We start from the raw sequence: 19,848 nt of genomic DNA, 5'->3' as shown, positions 1-19,848 counted from the left end.
CCGTGTTAGTCTGTAGTAGCAAAATCAAAAAGAGTCCAGTAGCACAATAAAATTGGTTAGTCTTAAAGGTGCTACTGGACTCTTTTTGATCAAGAATACTGATTTCACCATTCTTCTCACCCACCGCATCCTTCAAACACGCAAATAAAATCAGAGCTTGGGAGGGATCCATGGCCTGTTATTCTAAGGCAGCCAGTAAGGCGAACAGACGCTTTAAGGTGGGCGAGCCTCACCCATTACTGGTGAACTGGCTGCGCACTTTTCTTGATTTGATGTGAAGCGACATAACTACATTTCAGCCTGTATTTCCTGCATTTGATGTCGTCCTCTCCGCCGCCCCCCCCCCCCCCCACGCTCCGGTACTGCTATTTGTTTTTTTCCCTACACTACCTACGTAAATTGCGCAATTGAGCAATCCGAAGGGCTACTCAGAATCCTGCCCAGGTTGATTAAGTGGGCTGAGGAACCCGAAAACGGCCCTCCTCGCCCTGTCGCCCACCGTCACCCATCGCTTCCTCCGATGCGCCTCACGAAGGCGCCCGGCTCGTTCCTCGGCTTGCCCAGCCGCCGCGCACATGCCACGCGAAGCGTCCTCCGAGGGGAATCCCCATGAAGTTCCGCGTAGCAACTGAGCCACTCCTATACAACTTCTGCCTAGCAACCGCAACGCAGCCCTTCATTGGCCGAGAAGCGCGAGGAAGCCCCATCCCCTTCGGCATCATTGGCGAGAGAAAGTGTCAATCCTGAAGCGCGGTATTCGGAAGTTTACCGCCGCGGACCCGCAGTTTGCTATTGTATTCCTTCCGCGCTGCAGCGCCCTTTTGCAAAGGACTCGGATGTTTGTCTGCTTTTTGTGAGAAGGGGAAGCGCTCTGAGGTCTTCTCGGTTCAGTTGTGGGAATTTGTTGTCCCGGCTGGAGCGGAAAGAAATTCAGTTTTTTGTGAGTAACCCAGCAAACACGCCCCCTTTTTTCAAGGGCTTTTGAGCGTAGGTAGCTGCGCGCCGGCTTTAAATCTTCCTCTCGCCACTAACCCTCGTCCTTTTTGCTGCAGCGGACGGGGCGAGACACAGCGTGGAGGCCAGGAAGGCTGCCCCCACCCCAAGTCTTCCTCGAGGGGAACGGAATGGGGAACTCCCGCTGATCTTTCTCTTAGGTGTGCCTCAGCCATAAGCCTGCGGTCTGCAACTTCCCGACCGTGCGTAGCTGGGACTTTAAAGGTCTATTTTGGGGGGTAGAAAGGCAGTTCTTGTTTGATTTCATCTGGGTCTGGTCTGGTCCTGGTGTCAGAGTAATGGGACAACGGCAAAGCAAGGTCGACCCGGAGAGTCCACTGGGACAAATGTTAAACATCTATAGTCGGCCTGGAAATTTAGGTCCCGGCATGAGTCTCAAACGACTCCGGATTTTATGTCGCGCCTGGAATCGGTGTACGTACGAAGATGCTTCACTGCAGTTTCCTCACCTTGGTACTTTTGATCTTAATAAGTTAACTTATCTCCGAGGGGTTTTGGAAAGAATGGGCTTTGATGACCAGATAAGGTACTGGTGCTGTTGGGAAAAAGAAGCAGAGAAACGCCAGCCACCATCTCTAATAGCTAGTCTGGTAGAATCTAAGGGAAAGCTTAAGCTACAAGTCAAAGAGATCCAAGAAGAGTCTGTCTCTTGTCCTGTGACCTTTTGTGCGCCCCCTCCGGTCTCTAGCCAGACCCTGTATCCTTCTCTGTCCTCTTTACCTCCCTCTGAAATGCAAGCTGATCATTTTTTAGGTTCTTTGGCCGGCTTTCATACCCAACCTCAGCTCCCACCTGCTGATTCACCTCCTCCAATCCCGAAACGTCCTCCGCCTCTTTCCCTCCTTCCAACTACTGAAAATCCTAAATTACTTTCTCATATTCCACCAACAACATTTCCAATGGTTAATGGGCTCTTCCCGACCCCTAATGGGCTTCCTGCTGCCCTCCCTCCTATCTCTCCTGGGTCTGTTTCCCAAAATACCCCCTTTCATTCCCAACCTCAGCTCCCACCTCCTGATTCACCTCCTCCAATCCCGAAACGTCCTCCGCCTCTTTCCCTCCTTCCAACTACTGAAAATCCTAAATTACTTTCTCATATTCCACCAACAACATTTCCAATGGTTAATGGGCTCTTCCCGACCCCTAATGGGCTTCCTGCTGCCCTCCCTCCTATCTCTCCTGGGTCTGTTTCCCAAAATACCCCCTTTCATTCCCAACCTCAGCTCCCACCTCCTGATTCACCTCCCCAAAACCCGAAACAGTCTCCGCCTCTTTCCCTTTCTCCAGCTACTCATACTCCACCGCCACCATTTCCACCTGCTAATGGGCCCTCCCCAACCCCTAATGGGCCCCCCGCCATCCTTCACCCCACCCCTCCTGGCATCCTCTCCTGCATCCCTCCTCGGTCTCTTTCTCTTCCCTCCCCTCAGCTGTCTGATTTGTCGCTGTCTGAACTACAGCACCATCTGCCGTCCCATTTGCACAATACTTGCCAAGTGACCGTGAAAAGTTGCTGTATTATGTCGTTTACGGATGAAAATTTCCCCCCATTCTCTTTGGACTGTCCGTCTTCTCCAGCTCTAGAGGCGCCTCTCCATGAATATCCAGCTCGAGTTCCTTGGACACCAGATGATGTTATGGAGCTTTCCATTTTTTTCCCAAAAATTCAAGAAGACCCTAAGGATTTCAAAGATATGCTGGAAAAAGTTATTAATTTATATAACCCAACTTTTCACGATGTCAATTTACTTTTGTCTACTATTTTACCCCCACACGAAGTGGAAGACCTGTTGGCCCAAGCTCATAAGCCAGCTGCCCAAGGCCATCAAGGTACTAATTGCCCATTACACTACTCAGGTCATGACCAAGCCTTAGTTGATGCTCCTCAAGGTACCGATGATTGGTGGAAGGTGGAACAAATCAAGCAGGAAACTGATGAAAACCCACATGACTTTCAAGCTAGACTGTTTGCTGCTATGCTCAAGCATACCACTATAGATCCCTCTGCAGCTAGAATGAGCCCCTTGGTTGTGTCTACGTTCGTCAATGGTCTCCTTCCTGAGCTTCAACAACGTATTAAAGATGCAGGTGAGGATTGGAAATATGAAACTCCAGAACAAATTTTGTACACTGCTACACAGTTCTTTTTACAAGATAAAGAAAAGCAGAAGAGCCTCAGAAACCAAGTGAGGTATTTACCAGTTCCCTGGCTTCAGCAACAAAGTCCATCCTACGGCCGAGGCTGGAAAAGAAGTAAGGGCACAAAACACCATCTTTTCCACCAAGCTCCACGCCGAGGCAAGGGTCGCAGGTTTAATCCTCAGTCTCTTTCTACGGGTCCCAAGTTTAATCCTCAGTCTGGTCCCTTTGGTTCTTATGGTACTAATGCCTGTTATAACTGCCATCAACAAGGACACTGGAAAAACGAATGTCCCTATAAGTTTTCCTTAAATCATTTCTCTAATCCCTCTTTTTTTCGAGCAACAAAATTTTCTCCTCCTTCACCTCATGATGAGTCAGAGGTACTGCCAGCACCAAAGAGACTCTCTCAAGAAGGTTCAGGGTGGAATCTTTCAAGTAGCGACCAAGAGGGTGATTACCAAGGCCACTCAAAGACAGGAGATGCAGCAGCCGGCAGCGCCAGAGAGGAAGACTGTGCTCCTAAGAAGGTGGTGAAGGATGAACTTCTACAAAGCCACAGATCTGCAGAGCTATCAGTCAAAGAGCAGGATACTTGGGGTCTGTTGGATGGGAGGAATCCTTTCAGATTTTTCCTCACTGAAGTAAAAGGAATTAAGTCTGAGTACAACTGTGGCACCCTTCACATAAAAGGTAAGCATGGACCCACATCAGGAGAGCTCCTCTCTGTGCTGTCTGTGTCACAGGTATTGACATATTTACTTAGTGTTCTATTTGTTGCAGTTCCCGTTCTTTGGAATGGACTTCCTGTGAAGCTAGTGCCTTGCACAGTGATTAGCATATTGGACCAAGAGCTGGGAAAGTGAAGTTCAGATTGTCACACTGCCATGTAGCTCACCTCTCCACATTGTCTTGTTGAGAGAATAAAATATGAAAGTAGAGCCATCTATGCCCCCCCTGAGCTCCTTGCTAGAAGGACAAATGGCTTGCTAGAAGGACAAGATAAAAATTCTAGATAAATAGATCTGTAGGGCCAGTTTTTTGCTTTCTTTTGGGAGATGGTGCAGGAACTGTTCTTTTGCAACTCTTGTGCTGTCCTTTAACTTAGGAGAAGCTGTGGTGGTGTTTAGTGCTATGGTTTATGAAAAATGGTTTTAATCTGACATGACTTTTTAGTTCCCTCAAACTATAAAGAAGCAGGCTATACGTCTTTCAATACAAGGACAGACATATTCCTATAACAAGACTGATACAGAAGTGAGAGAGAGAGAGAGGTGCCATCAAGTTGCCTCTGACCTATGGTGACTCTATGGCAACAGAAGGGTATGACAGCAGATATATTTGCATGAAGAACTGAACGACTACTTTAATATGTGATGCATGGGGATCACAGAAGATTAGTGGCTATGTCTGTCATTAGAAACCATGGACTACATCACACATGCTGTGTATATCATTAGATTTAGCTATCCTTGTACACTTCATGTCGACAGTTAAACTTATGAATTGACTTAATTGAAAAGCAAAGTATTTGCTGGGTTTTTTCCCCAGTAATAACTGGTTGCTCACAATATTTCTCACTTATTACAGATATTTTGTATACCCTTTTTGGGACTCTTGTGTCATCTGCTCAGGTAAGGTTGTGTGTTCATATTGCAGTTTGGTGTAGTGGTTGAGAGTGGCAGGACTCTAATCTGGAGAACCAGGTTTGATTCCCTACTCTTCCGTTTGAATCCAGCTGGGTGACCTTGGGTCAGTCACAGCTCTCTCAGAGCTCTCTCAGCCCCACCCACCTCACAGGGTGATTGTTGTGACAATAACACACTTCATAAACCGCTCTGAGTGGGCATTAAGTTGTCCTGAAGGGCAATATATAAATTGAATGTTGTTGTAAAAATATAACACTGTACCAGTCATACAGACTGCCCATACTTCATTGAGTAGTTAGAACAGCCATCTGAGGATAGTTTGTCCTGCTGTTTTTTTGAATTGGGTAGTTATTTATTTTAACTGTTATGCCTATGTATTTGTTAGCAAAGAGTTTGTTGTGACAGATTAGCATATTGCCAGTCCCAAAAGCTCCAAGAACGGGTGACGTAACCTGTTTCTGTATCCTTCAATTGAAACCATATTGAAGGTTGTGAAGGCGTAATAAGGTGTGATACTTAAGTTCCAACTAACATTTTACAGTAAATGCCACTTTATGCAAAGTGTTCACCTTCATCTCAGCAATATTTCTTTTTTTTTCTCCATGACCAAGTTTACCTTTTGTATAGATGTGGAATGGCTTATCCATCAGTACCCAAAGGAGTTCAGGTAATTTGCTTTGAGAGGAACTTCCTCTTACAATGGTTATTTATTCTTGCTGTTCCTTTTGCTGAATACAAAATTGATCTAAACTCCTCCTTCATGTTCCTCATTTATATTTTCCAGTTGCCATTGTACATGAAATGACACCAGTACACTTGCTGTACAAGTTGCCTTTCATTAGCTGGTACCATTATCTTCAAAGTGTTAGTCACTGATGCAGTCATTACAGACGGGTCTCGTGGTCTGTGCTTAGTGGCACTTTGTTAACCTGAACGTTTCACTTTTTTACAGCTACTTTACAGCAGTTTTAAGGCTATTTATATGCCATCTTTCTGCTTCCAAGTCAGCTGACAGTTCCTAAAACATAATAATAAAACAATTTAAAACTTAAGCAGCCAAAAAGAACACAACCGCTAAAAACAGTAACAAGTAGTAGCAACTAGTTAAGCCAGTAATAGGCATTCTAGAATAAAATATATAGTGATGGTATTCTCAGTAATTGGCCTAGATGTCACTGTGCCACCCCCCCAATAGAATACCAGCCTATCACTAAGTAATTAAGCTAGGTATATGATAAAGTGATTTTTGAAAAAATCCTGAGGACTTTATTTTAGATTTTTCAATGGAAAACTTGGAAGGTTGGGGAAACGCTGAAAAATAATCCAATGAAATATTTTCTCTTTTGGAATAAGTGAAATGCTTTCCACTTGCTCAAAATGTGTAGTATGAAGATTTAGTGTTAACAAGCTACAACTTCAGGTACTGATAATTCCTGTGCATATTGTAGATCCTAAAACTGATTTCCAGGATATGTTTATTGTTTAAAGGTGATTAATGTTGTCTGCAATAAATATGCTATGTGTATGCTGACAATACACTGTTGAAGACTTCAGTATTTTTAATGGGTGGGATCCCGTGGTAAATTTCTGATAATGACAATGGGTGGAAGACGATTTTTACATATTTCCTCACCCCCTAAGCTACAGACTTTAGATGTCTCTCCCATATTGTTCATTGAGATCCCTGTCATTTTCCTGTGCAGTAGGATAGGGGGAGTGAAATGCTTTACTGATGGAAAAGCCTGCCATTAGCAGAGATTTACTGTGGGTTACACAAGCCAATGATATAGTTTCATTTGATAACCAGACATGCAGCTGCTCCCATTGTGACTATCTGAAATTGTTATTTTGTTTACCCAAAAAATTATTTTCTGTTTTCAGTCTTCAGTTTCATTTGTCGTTCAGCTGGCAAAAGCTAAGAAACATGGACTGAGGTAGCATAGGGTGCAACAGTTTTCAGCTCTCAAGTATTGGACCCATTTGCTATATTATTTGTAGAAAACGGAGAGCAGTCCTAAGCAGATCTATTCAGTAGGGCTTCCTCCCAGGAAAGAGCACTGTAAGGCATTTATACTTTTAAATGTCATAAATATGTCAAATAATACAAGTTTATGTGCTAAGTTATACATTACGGATTTTGTGATATTAAAGCAGTAAAAATAAGTTTAGGGTTGATAAAATATTGCTTACATTTCAATTTTCACCCACTTTTCCATTCTCCCTCCCCTCAGCCCCATTCTTCAAAATATGTAGAAATTTTGTATCTCTAAACTAAGATCTTGAAGTAAACTGAGATCGTTTAGAGTGCTAAAATTCTGTCTCTCTGTTATCTTCTTAGAACAATAATGGCAATTGCTGCTTACTTGAATGTGTTGTATTGTGAAACTTTTAAGTGTGTTGGTCTATAGCAGGGGTCCCCAATGTGTCACCCATGGGTGCCATGGCACCCATTGATACTTTTCCTGACACCTCTAAGTACTTTTAGAACGTGGGTGGGGACCAGATGCGGCTTTTGCCTCAGCAGGGCTTCTGATTCGCTATTGGAGATCCGGCTGGCTGTGCAGATTTTTAAAAACACAGCTTTGGCAACAGTTTCCCCCACAGCGCAAGGGTCTCCACCATTTTCAAAGGCCTCCTGGTATGCAGAGTTTCTGCCTGAATTGTTACTATCAGAGTTGTACATAATCTCACTCTAACATTTTGTGGTTAGCCCTGCTTCCTGTGGCAGCCCTTTTTCTGGTTGCATCCACCAGAATTCTACAGGTGTCTGCAGGCTAAAAAAGTTGTGAACCCCTCCCTGCTCTACAGAATGTTAGGACTTGCAAGCATAACGAGAGAGCTTTTACTTAGGTTGCTTTGAAGTATTTCATGTCCCATATTTACCTCCTTGTATGTAAGCCTCTGCTTGAAAAAGCAAGAATCTGAATATGTGGTGAGATTCCTAAACAAGTAAGCTTGAACACTGGAAGACTCAATGCATCCATTATAATGAACACTTGTAGAACGGTGATGGAATTGGATGCTGCAGTTCCTTTCACCATGTCTGTTTAGCATGTCTGCTTAGAACATTTGAAAACATCTCTACAAACCATGAATTCTCTATTTTTTTTGTTTGTTTTAAGGGACAAACCTTTATTAATCGTCCATGGAGAGAAACAAGAATCTAAGGTGGCTTATCTGCAAAAACAAGCACACCCCTATACAAATATTCATTTTTGCCAGGTAATGTACTTTAGTCATCTCTGTATTAACAAAAATATTCTCTGCTGTAATCTGCCAGTTGTATCCTGTAGAGAATGTGGCGTTCACATTGAACTGCTTAAGCGATATGTAAGTTTCCTCTAGAATTTGGGTCCAGGGGCACCTTGGAGACCAACAAGATTTTCAGGGTATAAATTTTGAGAGTCAGGGCTCCCTTTTGCAGATTCTAGTATAAGGTATTTCAGGTATCTGAAGAAGGGAGCTCTGACTCTCAAAAGCTTATACCCTGAAAATCTTGTGGTCTAAGGTGCCACCGGACCCAAATTCTACTGTTCTGCAGATGAGCACAGCTACTTCCCTGAAATTTAAGTTTTCTGTATTCATTAAATAAAGAACTTTGTTTCTTAACTATCTTAATTGTATATTGATGTAAAAAAATTCTTAACAAAACTTACTATCCTTTTTCTTTTTTTGAACCCCCCCCCCCCCCCCGCGCGCGCGCGATTATATTTGCTTTAAGAAGTTTGGTGTCCAAAAATAAAATGGGCAATGACAGGTGTTCTCAGTATTCACTGGGTCCACATTTATTATTTTTCCCATGCTGTTGTTCCTAACAGGAAACCCTTTTCAGTTCCCTCCCATTTCCTGTAGATTACCTTTTCCCCATTAAGTAAGCACTTTGAAAATAATTTGCCAATGTCTCTGAAGATGACGGCATTCATCTGTTCTAGCATCAGGGTCCAACCTACACGTTTAAGGGCTACGCAGCACTTCCTGCCTCTTTTTGTTGTCTTGACCTTTCTACCCTTAAGCTTATTTGTGGGAAGCATGGAAATAATGCAGCAGTCTGCATGCTCTGAGGCACTGCGTCTTTTTCATCCATTTTAGAAGAAAATTGTCATTGCTGTGGCCTGTAAGAATTATGTGAATGACTTCTAAAGCTTTCTGCTCTTCCTTGGTTTTAGAGAGTATCAGTTGCTTATTCTCCTATTAGCTTGGATCCTGCCTTACAAAATCTGCATGTATGCTCAGAGGCAGTTTGTGACAATTCCCCCTCCCTGCAGCTCCTAGGCTCACCTGTATCCCCAGTAGCAGCATTCCAGGGGCATTTGGGGCTGCAATGGGAGGGGGAGAAGTTGCACTTCCCTGCACAGAAGTTTTAGACAGGATCCAACTCGCTGACTGAAGAGTAAATGACTGTGGAATGTAAGTTGTCTTGAATATGCAGTTTGAAAGATGGAGTGGAGAGAAAAGCACAACATATGAATAGTTTTAATGGGAACATCCCACGTCAAATACTACATCTCAGTGTTTAAATAATATTTCTTGGAATTTGTCACTCGTACTCGTTTTCAATTCTCATTTCTTAGAATTTGTTTAGCAAAACCAATTGTTCTTGTATAGGTATCCCATCATTTATCCTCACACTTTGTAGAATTTTATCAGTATTAGCAAGGTTAGAGACCAAAAATCATGAACTGCTGCCTTTGTTCGTCAGGCACTTGTTTGTTTGTTTGTTATTTTAGATTTTTATTCTGCTCTCCCCACAAGTGGGCTTAGGATGGATCACATCATTTAAAAGCCACAATAAATACTACATTTCCATAAAAATAATTTAAAACATTTAAATTTAAACAATTTAAAACATTTAAATCCAAACAATGTGGAAACAGGATGATGGACAGCATAATTGGGAGGGTTCAGATCATTCTCTTCCCTAGCCTCAGCCATATGCCTGGTGGAACATCTCTGTCTTACAGGCATGGAGAAGGATAACAAATCTGGCCGGGCCCTGATCTCCATAGACAGAGAGTTCCACCAGGTCGGAGCCAGGACCAAGAAAACCCTGGCTCTGGTTGAGGCTAGGTGGGCCTCCCTAGGGCCAGGGACCACCAATTGCTGTTTCTCTCCTGATCAAAGACTTTGGACAGCACTACAGTAGATCAGTTCAATGGAGTTCTCATTCAGGTAGAAGAATTAATTTGGATTTTGTTTCACCTTTCTCATGCTGCTCAGCACAAGGTATAACACAGTGCTTCCATGAGCAGCAGACATCTTTAGCTTCAAACCGAGTTCAGCACAATGTCTAACTGCAGTTAGTGGAGAATTATGGGCAAAAGCCATGGCTATCTCAAAGCATTTTGCTGCCCCAAGCACAATAATTGTGTGCATTCGCCATTAGTTCCAAAGTAGACAGCTCTGTCTTCCAGCTTGGACCTGGGCAGCATGAGCCCCTACAGCAGCATGATCCCCTCTAAGGTGAGCAGTTCTGCAGGCTGTCTTGGACCTGAAAACGGCATCCTGTACACCCCTCCTCCCCTGCCAGCTCCAAGGAGGGCTGCACAAAGACACTTTGCAGCAGTAGTATGAGCTAAAATCTGTAAAAGTATTTCAAATAAGTGCTGGAAATGTGATCCACATGAAGGGATGTTTCATTGTCTTTGGTGGACATGTAACAAAGCCAAAAAAAATTGGGCACAAATCCATATGCTAATACAGAAAATCTTGAAGATTAATACACAATTTAAATCAGAGGCTTTTTTGTTGGGACTAATGGACAGATAGCTAGAAAATAGACATGGTATTTTATTCTTATATATAATGACAGCAGTGAAGCTGCTATTTGCTCAAAAATGGAAGAGTCCAATATTGCTTACAATAGAAGAGTGGACTGTGAAGATGATGGAGTTAGCCGTGAGAACAGAGAGAAGAGATTGTCCACATTTATAGCAAACTGAAAACCCCTTTTTGACTTTCTGCATGAAACTGAAAAAAATGAACTGATGATTTGTCCTTTTTAAGTGTAAGAGGAGGGGAGGGGGGGAAAGGACTGTGGAAAAAATGAGAAGCTTTGTACTGATTATAATACAAGTGTGAACTTTGAAATTAGGCCAATATGTATCATATATATTTCTTCTACATATTCTTTTTTCTTTTTCTCTGTTTCTTTATCTTTTTTATTCTATCTTTTAAAAAATTGTATGTATTTTTAAAATGTTCAGTAAATTTTGTTAAAAAATAGAATTTGATGATTCATATAATATAATATAATCAGGGCTTTTTTCTGGGAAAAGAGGTAATAGAACTCAGTGATGGAACTCAGGACCGCACAATGATGTCACTTTGGGTCAGCTGGAACAAGGAGGGAGTTTTTTAAAGTTTAAATTGCCCTCAGTGAAAATGGTCACATGGCTGGTGGCCCCACCCCCTGATCTCCAGACAGAGGGGAGTTTAGATTGCCCTCCGCGCCGCATGGTGCAGAGGGCAATCTAAACTCCCCTCTGTCTGGAGGTCAGGGGGCGGGGCCACCAGCCATGTGACCATTTTCAAGAGGTGCCGGAACTCCGTTCCACTGCATTCCTACTGAAAAAAAACCCTGCATATAATATAATATAATATAATATAATATAATATAATATAATATAATATAATATAATATAATATAATATAATATAATATAATATAATATAATATAATAGGCCAGTCATACATGATCAGGCTAGCCTACCTCGTAGGACTATTGTGAAAATAAAATGGAGGAGAATGATGTGAGCCACTTTGGGTCCCCATTGGGGTGAAAGGCAGGGTATAAATGAAGTAAATAAATAAAAATTATTATTGGATGAAGGGCCTGTTGTGCAATTTGTGTGGAGGCCACCAGGGAGCAGTAAGCTAAAACAAAATAGGTTTCTTTTAAAATAGTGTAACAATGAGATGTGCTGTCCTGGAAAACAACTTTTAAGAATGCTGTTCTTATTGTAGGCTAAGTTGGATATTGCCTTTGGAACCCACCACACGTAAGTAATTATAGCATTTAAGACACAAGCAGTTTTGACAATAACTGTTATTCATAATTGGGCTGATGTGTGCAGGTGCTGGCAGAGTTTATAATCTTAGGTGGGGATCCCACACGGCAGTGCTTATGCAGTGTGTGTGTGGGGGGGGGGACAGGGTGCTTGTGGGTAATTTTCCTTTTTCTAAATCTGAAGAGCTGCTACTCTGGAGGGCCCCTAGCCTTTGGGAATGCTTCTTTGATGTTGCATCTCTGGAATTGCATCTCTGATGCTTTGAATCCTGACCAGTCCTATGCTTAAGACAGGCTCCTGGAATAGTTGGTAGCTGCTTTCATGGGCTTACTGTTTTGTGTGTGTGTGTTATGTGCTGTCAAGTCCGTTCCAATTTATGGCAACCTGTGAATTAATAACCTCCAACAGGTCCTATCTGTTCTGGCCTCAGGTGTCCTGGGCTGATGGACACCTCAAGAGCCAAGTCGCACCCTGCCGATTATCACCTTTCAGGGTCTGAATGCAGGAGCATGCTAAGGCCTGGAGGTGGTTCTAGAACCCAAGAGCTGTGGCCTTGTGAACTGGTTGAAGCAGCAAGGATGTCTGCTCAGCCCAGGGCTTAAGTATCCTAGAGGGCCAGACACCCCACCTGATCCTGGGCCTCCTCTGGCCTGGATCTGGTTGAACCCTGATGCTGTGAAGCATTAAGTGCACTTGCACAATGATCTGGCTCAGTCGCTGGAACATGAATTGCCAGCCTGGCGCTCCTCTGTCACTGCACTGCCTCCTCACAGCCCACCACTCTGCTGCTCTGGCTGGATGGGGGGAGAACTTGGGGACTGGTAGTCCAGGACCTCACCCTACAAGGTTGGCTGCCCTGGGTTTTGGCTCGTTGACAGCATTGCCTGTAGATGAGTCTTCAGTCCTTTGACTGAGGGTCTAGAGGCTCTGAGTCTGGAGGGAATGCAGTGGTGTTGGGTGTTGCCTGAGCCTCCTGGTCATTCCTCAGGGTGAGTTGTGGCTCCTCCTGGTCATCATCTAAGGAATCTGCTCCTGAGTCTGTCTCAGGTGAGTTCATGACACTATCATTGACAGGCTTTCTCTGGTCTTGCAAACTGAGTGCTCGCTGTTATCCAAGACACCACCTGTCTTAGACGGCTTCTATAGGTTTCATGTATTTTACGAAGAAAAACTTGAAAATGATAGAAGTCACGTTCAGTTACACCTCTAAAGTTCAGGCGCAAGTTGGAGTTTGAACATCCTGGGGAGCTGTGCATTGGTCATTTGTAGAGTCCGTTCATGTTTTCTGTTCCCAGCATTACAGCAGTACAAGGGCGTTTCTGATACTTTCATTCTGGATATGAAGATATGAACATACATTATATTTGCAGAGAAGATGCAGCCCAAAATAGCTGTCCTATGGCAAGTTCTTCCTTCCCCCTATCGTAACATTTAGAAGCACTTTGACATGAAGCATGCGCAGCAGATTGCCGTGGGTCCCAAGTGTAGCAACTGTGGGTGCCATGTTGCCCCCCAACACCTTTCCTGGTGCCCACCAAGTGTCTTTAGAGAGTGGATGGGGCGAGATTGCACTTTGCCCAGCAGGACAAAGCCATTGGCATCTGGTTGTGCAGGTTGGGCATTGGCATCTGGTAGTGCAGGTTTTTACAAACATTGCTTTGGTAGCAGTTTCCACCGCAAGATGGGATCTTCACTGGGGGATTGACGATAGCTGTACATATGCAAAAAAATCTTTTTCAACAATATGTTCATTTAAAAAGGCAGACCTTCTGCCTGAATCGTTGAAGAGATACTATCAGAGTTATCCATAAACTCTTGTTAGTAACATTCTATGTTTGGCTTCTTCTCCTGTGGCAGCAATTTTATGATTGCGCCTACCAATATGTGTCAGAATTGCATAGGTGCCTGCAGGCTCGATAAGGTTGGGGACCCCGGTCTAGTTAAACAATTGCCTACTGAGTGCAGCTGTTATGCAGCAAGGATGGGAAGGTCATAGAACTCAATTGGGCACTGTAAGAAAGTGCAGGTACAAAAAGCAAGTGCACTGTGTTGCCTGGTTAGTAAGAAATACAGTAAAAAAAATCCCTGTCATAAACCAGTCGATGAACTATCAAACCAATTGTCGAAAAATCAGGTCTCTTTAGCAAACAGGATGTGAGCCAAACCAGCAGGTGTTTGAGCATCCCTAGAGCTAATAAAGTGTGCCCACATATCCCAAACTGACTATTCCTTTAGCTTCTCATCTCATCTGCTGGTGGAGCTACTTGAAAAATACATGTGACACCCCTTGACTGTGAATGGCATTCGAATCATACAACTTGTGATTTTTTAAACTTGTAATGAAGTCCATTTTTTATAGGATGACAAATACAGCAATGTTGGTCTGGCTTCCCCTTTTTTATTATTTCTTTACCATTCTTTACCATTGAACAATTAATGCTTTTTGCTCAGAAGTAGCATTTCACTCATCTTCCATGTCTGGATTGTTCTGAATGCTAGCAAGCACAGCAAGAAATGTTCAGTTTCTGAATAAGTGATTGCTTTAATTTTTAAGCTTCATATGTTTATAATGTTAGAGGCATTATTTGAGGTTTTAGAATGAGTCAGCGATGTGAACTGGGCATATTATTTCCCCAGTGCATTTTTATTCTCAAGTATCAGTTTCTAAGGCAACCAGCTCTTTTCGGGGGAGGGGGGATACAGAATAGCATGACATTTTTTTCAGTTTAGCATTCTACTGTAATTTTAGTTCATGAAATAGTAGAAATAAATGACATATGAAGTCTATACAAGATGGAACCTGTGGATTTTGTTGCATGTAATTTATAAATTACATACTTCCTTTTTTAAAAAAGCATGACTATATGAGCAGAACTGCTAAAAGGTATAAGGAATATCCATTTATTTAAAAAATGCTTTGGGCCTTATAATCTGGGAGGTAGAAAAGGTTTTTCAAGTGGGCTTGCTCTATAGGAGTCAGTAAAGTGTCTGTTTTTATGCTGTGTCTCTTTGCACCCTCAAATGCCAGCAAATGCGTATGTCCAGTGTTCCAAACTGGTCAGTCAGTGATCCATTCAAGACTTTAAAAGCCTCACAAGCACCAGCCATTTGTGAACCTTCATTATGCAAGAGACAATGCCATTTAAGTTGCTTTGTTGCTTCTAAAGCAACATGTGGAGGCAAAATGTTCAGTCATGTCTGTTTTCCAAAGCAATACTGACCTCTGTTTATGTTTTAACACCAGCATCTGGGTATTAGGTAACTTACCACCGGATGGAAAGAATAGATAAACGCCTTTTATATGAATGATGAGTATAATTTTTCCTGTGATAACTTTAAAATTTTGTTTTATGTAGGAAAATGATGTTGTTGTGTTATGAGGAAGGCCTCCGTGTGGTGATACATACATCCAATCTTATTGAAGTTGAGTGGAACCAGAAAACACAAGGGTGAGCTCGGAGATTTTACGATTCTTAACTTCCCTAGCAAAGATTCCGGGAACTGTCACCTGCAGTTCTGCGAGGCTGATCTGGTCTGCAGCGGACTGCAGGCTGGCACAGCAGTGGTGTTAGGCATAGCGATGCTATTCTTGCACATTTCCCTGGTACTACTTTCCAGAGCAATCAGATCAAGCTGCCTAACTGTAGTAGACCTGGTGCTGGCTGACGTTGACCTAGGCGACATCGACTGCGTGCAGCATATATCACCAGTCACTGGCTGCCTCTTTGTTTCTGGGGTCTGTTCATAGAATCGTAGAGTTGGAAGGTGCCTTACAGACCATCTAGTTCAACCCGCTGCCTAATGCAGGAACAGCCTAAATCAGCCCCCACAAATATTCATCCAGCCGCTCCTTGAAGACTGCCAATGAGGGGGACCCACCATATCCCTAGGCAGCCAATTCCATTGCGGAATTACTCTGAAAGTGAAGATGTTTTTCCTCATATCCAACCAGTACCTTCCCTGGGAAATGTAGGCATCCTGGTCTTGCAGCTTGGCTCTCTGACTGCTGTCCAATGGACGTTTCAACTGTCACTTGTCCAACATTCCGCCAAGCTGCCTACATTTCCCACCAAAACTTGAGGGAAGCTGACAAGTGTCCAACCTGTGCCTTTTGTCACTTGTGGTTCTGCTCTAAGGTAACAACTGCTTGCTCCCAATAGGCTTGCTCATGACTTAGGATCTTCTTCGCTGCCTGTTTCAACTTCTGTTGAATACTGTACAAATACTGCGATAATTTTAAGAGTTTGAACCAAAGTTGATTAGTCTGTCTAGATTACAAAATAATGGTAAGAACTCTGGCCAGTTTTAGGGAATTCACTTCTGTTTATTGTTGTTTTTTACTAAAATTTATGATGGAAACCGCCTGGAGCAACTTGTTTGAAGAGTGCAGCATATAAACGTGTAGCTAAATATATATGGACATTGGACTTGCAGGCAGAAATAAGGGAGTGCAATTGTGTGTAGTTGCTCGGCAACCACATATGTCCTATGCCTTTCTGGATTAACAGGCAGCATTAGCCGAAGTGGCTTAACTCAGTAAGGGTTAAATTAGAAGGGATGGAGAAATCTGAGTAATCCCAAGTGTGGTTAATTTGGGATTACTCAGACTTTCTCCTTCTTTTGTAGTTGATCCCTACTGGGTTCATCCAACTTGATCTTGGATAGAAAATTATGCTGCTACCATGTGGTTGCATTTAAATTGGCTATAGAAATACAGGCACCTTGCCACGAGAGATGCCCAATTTTATGGGCTGGTCATGCTGAAAGGCCGTGGGAGCGCTCTGAATCTAGCACGTGCTGGGCAGACTGGTTGGGATCAGACTCTTAAATCTCGAGTGACAGCAAGCAAGTACACAGTTTCAAGGAGCAGCAGTCCAGCCCTGGATGTGTGGCATTAGTGACGCAAAAGTGTGTTTGTTACATGGTTTGTTAGAATTTCGGTTTCTAGTACTGTGCCCTAGCAGCTTAGCCTTTCTTTGATACAATCCTGTGTGTAAATAGTCAAAATACATAAAACTGACCATTGACAATACTAACATTTTGCCAAAGTGTTAGCTTAAATGATGTGTTTTGAGTGCCTAATTTGTTATAAAACGAAGGGTTGAAGAGTTGAGCGCAACCACTCACCGTTTTGCAAGGCATTTAATATTGAGGCTCATATAAGCACATGCTGTTAATTATATTATTACCTTTGAGTTGTCTTGTTTCCTAGGGGAGCCATTCTTGTAGGCTAGCCTTAAATGCCTTGTAGGCTCCCAGGTTAAGCCATATCATCCAGTACAGTTAAGAAACCCATTCTTCATCCAGTAGTTTCTGAAAACAGAGAATAGTTATTTTAGTAAAAGCACATAGAAATGGTTATAATAATTAATAAAGGTGCATAGTTTCAAAAATTAATTGTAAAAACTTTTATGTTAACTGTAGTCTGGTCTTAGGTTATGTAAATGGAAGTCCAAAACTGCAAGTACATGCCAGATTGTTTAGCTCTGGGCTTCTAAAATAAAGAGGTCAATTTCCATGGAACCTGGAATAGTCTCCCGGTTCTCTGTTCCATCATCTGATGAAGTCATGCCATCTTGTTCTAGCCCCCTGACATGCCTCAGGAAGGCCCAAGCTATTTTCATAAAGGATGCTCTGTAAAATGAGGTGGGACGAAAGTAGGTGCTGCATCTGAAAATAGAAGAAATAGGAACAGGTTTCTAGGCCATATAAGCTTGTTTACCTAGTATAATGGCCTATGTAATGAATGTAAAATTTTAGCCATTACCAAGAAGCAAATAAAAGTCTGTTATAGTTTCATATTTATAGATATAAACTGCAGCCTATTAGATCATTGCCTGCTCCAAGACTTTTAAGATCACCTAGATGATAGATTGACAAGTGACATTTGCTCAGGTCACTCTGCCCAGAACACACTGGAGCCATTAAATACTGTCTTCAGCTGGTTGGAAAAAACAAACTTCTGATATTCATGATTATAGCAACTTGTTTACTGGCAGAATGTAGTTGTGAGGGTTAGGTCTGACTTGTGCAAGGAATCTTGCAAGGAACAAAGAAAATGTATAAATATATACCAGCAGTTAGCTTTTAAGCTGCAGAACTGTTCTTTGGCATTAAGTTGACAAAAATGTTTCTGTTTAACTAGCAACAGCCCTGTCTGCTCAGTGTGTCGATAGCATAATGGTTTTATTGTTTTTGAGAGTGTGGGAAATGGATTTAATGAAAGATATTTTATGTAACCTTATGTGCCTTCTATCACTGTTATGCACTTTTACTATTCTCAGGAGCGAATGTAGTATTTGTAACGCAACTTGCAAGAAAATGAAACTTGAAACAAAAGACCAAAGCAGAATGTATGTTACACATGTAAATCATTGTGAAATGTAAGATCAAAGTACTGTGAAGCTTGCTATCAGGTAGATTACGCTTAACAAGTTTAATGAGCACCTGTTTGATTTCTGACTCCTGTTTCTTACTTGATACAGAAACCCCCTTTGTGAAACGGTCCATGCAAAATGTTGCAATGAAAGCAAGCTAAGATTAGAAACATCTCTCAAGACTGAGAGAGAAAGCCACAAAGCAGAGAAGGAGACTTAATGTAATTACAAGCACATTCCAGGGGAGGAGAGCAGTTCTCCTCCCACGGAACCCAGAGAAATATTCCTCACTTGAAGCCCCCAAGGTTGCAAGAAGCGACACCGGGGTGTCGTTATTAAATGTTACTTAGCCCAAAGGAATGGGCATAAATGAGAAGCCTATGAAAGAGATGAGTGAGAACGGAAGGAAGATGTTCCTTCCAGAGATTAAACCAAGGACAGATAAGACAAGAAATTGCAATCGGGTAATGCTGTAACTATGCTGTTGACCTAAGTTGTTTCTTCCAATCAGAATACCCTTAGACACTTGTATCATGAAAGGTGGTCACCCTCTTGAGCCAATGGGGGGCCACTGTATTTTCTGAGCCAATGGAATAACAGATATTATAATTAACCAAAAGGTATTAATTGCTTTGTACTGCTGTTGTAACTTTGATGAGCATTGGGCACGAGGGTACCTTGTGCTTCTTGTGTAACCATCATTCCTCCATCATTTAATAAATTATTACAGATTGCTTCATCTACAGGACTCCGCGTATGTCTCTTATTATGACTGGCTAGAGGGACATTTGAAGTACCAGTTGCGTACTACAAGAGTGAAAGTACCATATTGCAAAGATATCTACTTAATGTTCACTCATTTCTTCTTGCTTCTGTCGCTGAAAAACCTGAGCACAGTAAGGAGATGGTTTTCAGTGTTTGCAGAAATGCCACAAATTAGAAAGATTTTCCAGATAATTAACCTTGAAAAAATTTCCTTTAATGCAGGTGAAATTATGCTAATTCTTTGCAAATTAAAGTAATAGCCCAAATTAGGCAAATGTTGCCTGATCACGTTCGGTTATTACATACAGCTCCATTGGTCTGTGCTAGCGTAGTTGTAGTTGCTCTGTTTGTTCTCTCTCTCTTCCTCTCTGCAACTGGAACAGTCATGGAAGAGGATGAATGGAAGCAAGGGAGCAGGAGGAGGAGAATTAACTTGTCGAGTGCACAGGAAGGGACAGTGGAAAGCTGTGTGGAAAGATTAGGATTCTGTCTCAGTACTCAACTCAAGATAGTTGACACTGGGGGCAGAGACGGAAGGTACTCCCCAGCCCTATTCATAGCAGTATTGGGTTCACATGTGCCTTACCTTGTCTTTTCACTGCGTGTAGAATGGGATGCTGGCCATGAGTAGTGCAACAGTTACTTGAATGAGGGGTTCCCCTGGCTGTGATCTGCACCCTGCTGTCTCCATGCAGTGATAAAGGCCTGCAGGAGACCACTCTGAAGGTCAGAGTGCACAGAGACTCCAGGGAAGCTGGATATGTTCTGGCCCATGTATACAGGAGTGTCATGACCATTCAAGGTTGAAAGTAGATTTGTGGGTCAGTAGCAGGGTAGTCAGAAGAAGCTGCCAACTCTCTTGCTTCTCTGTACTGAAGGAAGTGGTGGTCATGTGCG

The 19,848-nt window shown here is 42.6% G+C and overlaps 1 protein-coding gene across 1 annotated transcript in view; it reads left to right on the top strand.

Moving 5' to 3' along the window:
• Positions 1-1,127: 1,127 nt before the first annotated feature.
• Positions 1,128-19,848, top strand: part of LOC129325196 (uncharacterized) — a 43,751-nt gene continuing 25,030 nt past the window's right edge. Inside the window, exons 1-6 of the mRNA XM_054972792.1 lie at positions 1,128-3,846; positions 4,744-4,787; positions 5,414-5,469; positions 7,925-8,024; positions 11,766-11,800; positions 15,166-15,258. Coding sequence (XP_054828767.1) covers positions 1,293-3,846; positions 4,744-4,787; positions 5,414-5,469; positions 7,925-8,024; positions 11,766-11,800; positions 15,166-15,258 — 2,882 coding nt within the window. The 5' untranslated portion in view covers positions 1,128-1,292. The remainder of the gene's footprint in view (positions 3,847-4,743; positions 4,788-5,413; positions 5,470-7,924; positions 8,025-11,765; positions 11,801-15,165; positions 15,259-19,848) is intronic.

This window comes from Eublepharis macularius, chromosome 2, assembly GCF_028583425.1.
Source record: "Eublepharis macularius isolate TG4126 chromosome 2, MPM_Emac_v1.0, whole genome shotgun sequence".
NCBI lineage: Eukaryota > Metazoa > Chordata > Lepidosauria > Squamata > Eublepharidae > Eublepharis > Eublepharis macularius.
This window is presented reverse-complemented; position numbering and strand designations above follow the sequence as displayed.